At 46.0% G+C, this 8697-nt stretch overlaps 1 protein-coding gene across 1 annotated transcript; it reads left to right on the plus strand.

The window, feature by feature from the left end:
* Window positions 1-3430: 3430 nt before the first annotated feature.
* Window positions 3431-8329, plus strand: LOC136115264 (phospholipase A2 inhibitor gamma subunit B-like). The gene is made up of 5 exons (XM_065861267.2): window positions 3431-3589; window positions 4813-4929; window positions 6090-6239; window positions 6384-6524; window positions 7959-8329. Exons 1-5 carry the CDS (start codon window positions 3541-3543, stop codon window positions 8177-8179), a joined length of 678 nt encoding a protein of 225 aa, XP_065717339.1. The 5' UTR covers window positions 3431-3540; the 3' UTR covers window positions 8180-8329.
* The last annotated feature ends 368 nt before the right edge of the window (window positions 8330-8697 follow it).

Here is an 8697-nt window from a genome sequence, read left to right on the forward strand (position 1 = left end):
CCCTTGTCATCTCCTTCTGTTTCAACCCCACTTAGGTCTATATAAGGCTTTTCCCCAGCACCTCCTATGCCAGCTGTGCACACCCAGCCCTTTCTCTTTTCTTTTCTTTGTCACACTGTTACCACTTCCCTTACTATTCACAGAGCTTTCTGACCTGGGTTCTTCAGCTGTGATGTAAACCTGATTAATTAGCTTCATGATTTGATGATATATCTTTATGATTGGGCTCTTAGGACAAGGAGGAAAGGCCTCAAGTTGTGCCAGGGGAGGTTTAGATTCAATATTAGGAAAAAATTCTTTAGAGAAAGTTTTGTCAGGTGTTGGAACAGGCTGTAAATGGAAGTGGCTGAGTCACCATGCCTGGGGGTGTCTAAAAGACGTGTAGATGTGGCGCTTAGGGACGTGGTTTAGTGGTGGCCTTGGTAGCGTTAGTTTAAGGGTTGGACTTGATGACTTTAAGGCTCTTTTTCAATCTAAATGACTCTATGACACCCACTGGCATTTTCTGCCACAAACCTGCATGACAAATTCACGTACGATTTTTGTCCATGTTCTAGCCGAGATGGGTGTCTTTTTTCTGTTGAACATCTTTCTTTTGAACTTATCCCTTTCTTCTCACCTTCCTGCCAATACTGTTTCCAGGTTTGGATTTCTAACTTTTCTCACCTCGCGAATTTCTGTGACCTCCCCACCCTCTGCATCACCTCCCCTTGGAGTGTCACTGTGGTATTATCATCTTCCTCTGCTTCTGGAAGTGTGGAGGTGCTGCAGAAGCCAGGTGCTCTGTGCACTCCAATGAAATCAAATTATAGCAACCAATTTAGAAAGAATCTTGAGAGAGAGCATCTAATCCACCTCTCAGCCCTGGAGCAGGATCCTATCAACTTAAATAATTCCCTAGTAGATATTTGTTTAGCCTGTTTTTCTAAGCCACCCAGGATGGAGAATCCATACCTTCCTGGGCAATCAACTTCACTATTGTCACTGTTAGAAAATTCCCCCAACACCTAATGTAAGCATCCATGATAGTTTTTCCTATTCAGCCATTATTTTTGCAGATACAAGTTACATGACCGTGTGTCCCCTGAGCACTTCCATTGTTTCCATCTTCTCTCACAAGTCTTGTTTTCCAAGTCTCTTATTGCTGCAGATTGTGGCTCCTCCTTGTTATGCTTGTTTTCATCTCTAAAAAAGCACAAGAAAAGGCTGCAGCTTCACACCCTCTCTCCATAAGAGGTGGGAAACAGGTGAGTTCAATATAATTCAGTGAGGCTAGTGCAGTCATGTCATTCAGGGAAAACCGCCCAGGCACTTCAGCAATCATCTTACATGAAAGGGCATGAAATTAGAATCACTGAAGACGGTCACATCCACCTATCTCCCCATCTGTACCTGCAGACCCCTATACAGTTAAATGGCAGGATCACCCTGATCTGAGTACCCTAGCCTGCCTGGGGACAGGGTTTCATTCAGTCTGAGGTTTAACATCAATGCAGTATGAATATTAACCCTGGACTGGCTGCAGTCAGGAGTTTGACTTCATCATAACATACCTACTGTGGCATGAGACCCTTTCTGAGCTAAAAAAGAAGTTCAAGGTGGTGATATAAGCCCTATACCCAGAAACATTCAAGTCCAGGCTGGACGGGGCTCTGTGCAACCTGATCTGGTTGAAGATGTCCCTGCTCACGGCAGGGGGGTTGGACTAGATTTGGCTTCCAACCCAAACTATGCTATGATTCTATGATTGTATGATTCTATGATATCATTCCCCCAGCTTTATGGGCATTGGAGTATCTAGGCTTTTATGCATTGTAATTGTACTAATTTCTGTTCTCATAGTGCTGTGGGCTTAGCCAAGAAGAGATCACACTGGACTGCTCAAAGTACTTGGAAATATCACATGACCACTTTTCCTCCAAAGAGGTTAGTCACAAATGGGAAAAGCAGATAGTAAGATAGGAGAGAGAAACAGAAGAAGAAAGCAAAAGAGTGAGTGGAAACATCAGCAAGACCTGTGATTTTTCTCTGTGGATTTGCAGGAAGTCTTGGTAGAGCCAAGAACAACGCTTAGCTCATTTGCACATCAGCAGGAAATCTCGGCAGTGAAACTCTCTCTGCTCCTTCCCGAACACCTAGCCCTACCAGGTTCAGAGACTGATTCTGTCCACATCAGATTGGATTTCCCTGCTATAATACATGATATATCCCAACAGGTAGCCCTGGTCCTGTGCTAGAGGTGTCCTGGGCAGCGGAAAGGACTGAGTGAGCCTCAGAAGGTCTTTGCACCTCATATTTGTGATTCATTACCCCTCTGTATTTATGGTCTGCATGCCCCTGCTGTGGAAAACTCATTGTTTGTGTTGCCCTTTTGTCTGGAGGCCAGATGAGCCCAGCACCCCTGCTGTGCCACACAGCAAAAAGTCCATCTGGAGCAACGTCTCACCAAGGAACTGAAATGGCAGTTGAGACGGTCCACAAGGGCATTTCAGCTCTTCTTTACTGTCCATGCAAATAGTCCCAGACGACCATAAACTAACTGTCTGTGTCTGATCTGGTGTAGGACAAGAGTAAAGAGGATATCTGCAGCGTGGGGAACAGTTTCAGTGAGGTAACACGTGCTGATAACACATACACAAGGGGCAGGGGACTTTTAGGCTGATGACACGTTGGTCCAAGCTGCTTAGCATCAGCTCATCATGAGATCTCAGTGCATGGAAAACTTGCTGCAATGTTACCCAAGCTGTGGTCAGGCTGTCTCATAGCCAGGCTGATGCTTTCTCCCTGCTGGCTGGTTTGATTTGAAGCCTGTTGGTACAATAGAAGAGTTCCTTATCAACCTCCAAGTGTTTTGTATCAAAACCTGCACCCTGAAGGCCCTGTTTGCAGCTCTGACATATTCAACTCCAGGAACCCTTGACTGAGCCTGCTCCAAGGTGTGCATTGGCAGTAGTTTTGCAAACAGGAGCTTCATGCCAGCTTGGAGAGGAAGCTCCCTGCTTTGCTACTGTATTCAGGGTATGAGAGCTCCTGACTGTCTGATGGGAAGCGAGTTGGGAAAGCAGCCAGCAAAAACTCAGCCACGAGGAAAATTCCCAGCTGGCCCTTGCTACAGTTCTCTTCTTTGGGCCTAATGGTGAGAGCACAACAGGGCTGTTCAAATGGTTTCTTCTCCATCATTCATATGTATGGCGGAGGCTGAATGTTGTTCAAACAAAGTCTGCGCCGAAGACATACCTGATAGACCCCAAGCAAGCCAGTTTTGCCCCACAGGCTGCGTAGTCTAGACTAGGGAAAGGCAAACAGCATTCCTCGTGCAGAGGAAAAGGCAGAACTTGTGCTTTAAATGAAAAAAAAAACACAAAAAACAAAAAACATACACTCATGCTAGTGCTCTGCAGTACCTATATCCTTCAGAGCACTTCCCCAGCCACCACTTCCCCAAAACACCCTGTTTCCCTCCAGTTTATTAAGCTCTTGTGGCACACAGTGCTGTGTTCAGCAAGACTTGGCAGCTCCCTGTGCTTACATCCTGTCAACATGAAAGTGTCCCTTGGCCTCAGCTTCTTCTTGGCTTTCCTGGACCCAGGTGAGTTTCCATTGGGACCTGAGGGGTGGCGAGACGTGGACGTGGTCTGGGAATTCGTGCTCCACATGTGGGGATGTTCCTGCTGTCTGAGCCATAGGAGCCCCCACCCAGGGGGATTTATACTGCAGAGGGGGTGGCTGGTCTCGGGGGATCTTTGGTGCTATGAGCTAATGTGCAGATGAAGGTCTAGGCATTTTCAATTTGAACCGGCTGTCTAAGCTCCCACAGCGGTCACTGGTGATCTAGCTGGGACAGTCACAGGAGTGATTCAGGTTGCTCTGAGGCAGACAGACCTTTGGTCACCTGAATTGATCTCCAGCCACCATTTACCACAAACTTAGGGGCTCATTTATTTTGCTCATGCCCATAGCTGTGTGAGATTTTGGACATTATATGTCATCTTAGATATCCTTCAGCTGTGCTCCAGAAGAGTACTGGTGCCTTAGAGGTTCGTGTCATACATGCCACCTTATGTAGATGTCCCAGCCACTATAAGGTGCCTTAGATGGCACCCGGGTTTAGGGAACCGTCACATTCTCTGGACCTCTTAATCTATATGCTGAGCCCATGGGTCTCCAAGAGTGTGTCTCAGGGAAGAAATGCTGTTTGTTGATAAACGCTTTATTATTTTCTAATTGTTTCCTGCTGACTGCCTGATATTCTGGTCTCCTTGGGATGTTCCAGCAGGCAGTTGGTAAAGTGATTTCCCCTAACACCTACAAAGAAATATACCATTCCTCAGTTTGTACATAGCACAGTTAATACCCGCTGGCAGACTCTTCACCCCCAGATCTTGGTTGTCCCTGCTCACTGCAAAGAGAGGATTTGAGGCCTGGGAATCCAGGGACACCTGAATTCCTACCAGGACAAAGGGGTTTGTGGGGACGCTTTCCTTAGCAACCTCAGGAAAACCAGGCAAACATAATTGTATAGAAGAGGAGAGAAGCTGGGTGAGTATTAGTGGTTAAAATGTAAAATGCTACCCCAAAATGGCTTTTCAGCACTTGCCCAAATTCAAGTTCATACTATAATAAATAATAATAGAAATAATAAGTAAAAAAGAAAAAAAAAAAACCACTCACAAATTGAGCAATGAAACAGAGAAAATAAAGGAAGAGGAATGTGAAAAGTGCTGATCAAATGCTGAATCAAAATATTGATGAAAGGGGAAGTGAGATCCCTCATAACTGTTACCCAGGAACTTGTCCTCTTCCTTTCCCCAGCGACCTCCCTTCAGTGTGAGGTTTGTCACAGCATAGGGAAAAGCTGCTCTGGCCCCATGAAAACCTGTACTGGTGGTGAAGATACCTGCGGCATCATTCTGCATGAGGTCATGATAGGTAAGTGAGACACCCACCACGGCTGTGTGCCAGCACATCTTTCGGAGGGGGGCCAGGGGATGGGTTTCTCTCTCCACATCTGTCACTGGCGTTAGGGTGAGTCCTTGGATAAACTGTCCATTTTCCTTTTCAGTGACTGAGAACTCAGAAATCAGGGCGGTCCAGGATGAGGAAAGCTCTCCATTCCTCTATCTTGAGGAGCAGTTTCTTACTTTGTTCTTAGTTGTGGAGGGGCAGACCTAGGCAGTAGGAGGAGACATTGGCTTTTAATTCTGGCTAAGGTGAGTAGATGGGCTGAGAGCCTGGACTGCGAGGGACACAAGGCTGCTGGCATCTAGCGCTGAAGATGCCCTGGTCACAGGTGGAGGAGAAACTGGCTTGCACCTGACTTCCTTCTTCAGGCAGGGAAGGGGATACCAGGTGGCCTGATGGCACCACCAGGGCTGAGCTTTCACCATGTCCCCACAATTGATAAGCCAAAGATGGGTGCTGAGTCCTGACACAACAGCACACTTGGCTGTGTTAGTGGCATGGCCACAGTCATTGCCCAGCTTCAGTAATGTGATCGTTGGCTTTTAGGCTGGGGGTTATCTCATACCCTACCAGCTTTGGTGCATGTCTTCCCTCCACTTGTGCAGAGCCACATTCCTTCCTCACAGCACTGCTGGGGCCTCAGTAGACTGCAACATAACTGATCTGCCCACGTTACACATTTCGGGTTTGGTTCATGAGAAAGACTAGATTGTCCTGTATCAGGATGCTTGTGGCTGTGATAGACTCTGTGCTCTGAGGGCCGCATGAAGAAATGTGGGCTGTGGGTCAGAGACATGTGAGTCACCTCATATACTCTGTGGCTGGGGCATCTTGCCACGGTGAATATCTGCAGCAAGGCCAGATGGCCATGAGGAGTCGTGCTTTTCCCCTGCCTTTAAGCATAGTGTGGAGAAGGAGAGATTCCTCACTGGTGTCTCAGATGCGATGGCACCCTTGGTTCTCTGAGAGGATCACCAGGATCACCAATGCTGCTCTCAGGGTGGTTCTGCTGTCCCCAGATCCCTCTCACACTCTAGGACGGCTACCTAGCAGCTGCTGTAGGAACTAATGGGTTGTTTTCCCCCATTGTGGTTAACGACTTGGTGCTGCCTTCCACTTTGTTACAGGGGGGATGACAATCCCCTCATCCATCAAGACCTGCCTGTCATCCAGCATTTGCCACCTTGGCCCTATCACCATGAACTATGGGAAGGTAAAAGCAAGAAGCCACTTGGGTTGCTGCACTGGTGATGACTGTCAAACAATCTCTGTCTCTTGTAAGTGCCCTTTTTCCTTATACCACATCCCCTCTCTGTTTGCCCCGACCTGAGGTGAGGCTTTCTAGGCTAAGCCATCACCTCATTTGTCCCACTTCTTCCTTCCTTAAAACCAATTTTGTCCTATCATCTCTTTCTTTCTAGTGCCACCAGAGGACAACGTGCCCAACGGATACCAGTGTCCCGCCTGCTACAGCGTAGACTCCTTCCAGTGCGGTAACGAAATTGTAAACTGCACTGGATCCGAAACCCAATGTGTTGACCTTGCTGGCTTAATGAATTCCGGTAACTGCCTTTTGTTCGGGGCTGTCTTTCATCTTTTTGGTTAAATGGGTGAAATCAGTCTAAGATGAAGTATCACGAAGAAATAAAAACGGGAAAAAAGTGTGAAGGAAAAAAAAGAGGAAGAGACAGGGAACTGAAAGAGAACACTGTTGAAGCTGATATAAGAACAGGTAAAAGACTTCGAAGTTTCATGGCAGTCCCATCCTGTGCTCCAGAAGGCAGAAAAGATAAGGTGGAAATTAAGAGCAGTGGCACTTGCTGTAGCAGCAGACTGGAAAAAAAACCAAACCTTTGTATGGTTATGGATAAAGTTTTTCTGAGTTGATAATATTGCCAGGTGATGGTGTGATGCCTGAAGGTCTTTCCTATATACTTCATAATTGTGTTGACCAAACCCTGCATTGGAAGCTCTTTCATAGAGTAAACATGAGGGAAAACAAGCATTTTCTTAGTCACCACAATGGAAATAGAGCGGTGCAATTAATTCATTATACAACTGGGATAAAAAATGCTCCAAACTTATCTTGACTTGATTGATCACCCACTGCAAATAGAGGAGACCTGTGCAGTGTGTTGAGCTGTGCAGAAGAAACAGCAGTGTAGGGGAGCAAAGGAAGGTGAGGAACTAATGAGGCACCCTTGTATGTTATTTGAATTTGAGACAAAAACATCCAGCAGAATATTCCAGACTCCATAGCCTGTGCAGCAGAGAAACATGAGGAGTGTGAGAAAATGCAAATTATGGGAGCAAGAACATCTGAATGGGGATTTAGGCACCCAGCACCTTCCCAAGTCTCCTTCTTAGGCAGATGTTCCAGCTTTGGTAAAGGAGAAGTTCAGGTTTCTGGCTCTCCCCCATGGGCCTTTGAGGGAGGTTTCTCTGTTGGTTTGGCTAAATCCATTAAGGCCTTAGATAATGGATGTACCTGGGTAAATGGCTCATCTGTAACGTCTTTGAGACTTCTCAACACCATGTCAAATTTGGCTGGGAAAAACTCATCCAGTTCAAATGTCATGAGAAGATCAGAGAGGGGAGTCAATGAACACCTGAAGTACTGCCACACAGCCCTGGTTTCTTTAGGAAGATGGGCAAGGTTTGAACAGAAGAATATTTAAATAAGAGAAATAAAACTGTTGTAAAGCTTTACAATTTTTTAAAATTTGAAATGTTTATATATTTTAAAAAACCATCTTTATTCAGCAGAAAGAAAGAAAGCACAAATCCTAAGCCCTTTTTATTTCAAGTTAACCAAGGTGACCTTGCTGCTTTTTCAAACACATTCAGGGGATGGAAACAGACAGGGGATGGAAACAAACCAGACATAAAGAATGGGCAGTTCTTCAGGTGGAAATGCAGACCTCATTGGCCAGGGAGGGAATCGCTATGGAGACTGGTTACCATGATTCATGGCATGTACTTCTTCTCCTGTGTAGGTGGACTGTCTCTGAAAGCTGCCATGAAGGGTTGCACCACCATTTCTGAATGCAGTATTGTAGGAGATGGAAAAAACAATTTGGGAGTGATGGACATAAAGTTAAGACGGTTCCAATGCAAACAAGCTTCTGCCATGGTCAGAATCTCTTCTGGGTCTGCCTCTCCAGACACTCTTTTCCTCCCTGTCCTGTTAGGATTCATCTTGAAGTTACTTTTCTGACTCTTTCTAGTGCTGGATTAATCAAAGCCCATGACAAACTACAGCACTGGCTTGCATGGAGTCTTGTTTGCTTTGGCTTCACCTGTATGGGGATCTTGTTTTCAGATTAGATATTCGTCTTTTATAATTTCACAGAATAAAGACAGTACTTGCACTGATTTTGTTTCCTCATTGATTTAATTTGATTTAAAGCTTCATCTGTTCATTGTGGTTGGTTTTGTGTTTCATTGAGTGCTTTGTCCACACTGGGGCCAGGGGAGACTGGAAGAGGTGCCCCGACACTGCACAGGCAGCAGGAGGTCTCAAGACAGCCTTAGAGTCTACATCCACCATCTCAGGATAACTGATGAGTTTCCAAGCCACTTTTCCAGGCTCTGAAAAGGACTGAAGGTGAGTTGCTGAGAGGTTCACTCTAATCTGAGAGGTAACTTGCACCTTCTCCCCTCCCTTGTATCTTCTTTGTCCATGTCAGGAGAAGTCCCCGAGCTCAGTGGGCTGCTTGTGACCTCTGGCAGTCC

Source organism: Patagioenas fasciata, chromosome Z (assembly GCF_037038585.1).
Source record: "Patagioenas fasciata isolate bPatFas1 chromosome Z, bPatFas1.hap1, whole genome shotgun sequence".
NCBI lineage: Eukaryota > Metazoa > Chordata > Aves > Columbiformes > Columbidae > Patagioenas > Patagioenas fasciata.

Excerpts from the sequence above, each read along its gene's own strand:
- LOC136115264 (XM_065861267.2), top strand. The coding sequence starts at position 3,541 with ATGAAAGTGTCCCTTGGCCTCAGCTTCTTCTTGGCTTTCCTGGACCCA. Across the intron at positions 3,590-4,812 it reads CTTGGCTTTCCTGGACCCAG|CGACCTCCCTTCAGTGTGAG; the intron begins GTGAGTTTCCAT and ends TCCTTTCCCCAG. Across the intron at positions 6,240-6,383 it reads TCAAACAATCTCTGTCTCTT|TGCCACCAGAGGACAACGTG; the intron begins GTAAGTGCCCTT and ends CTTTCTTTCTAG.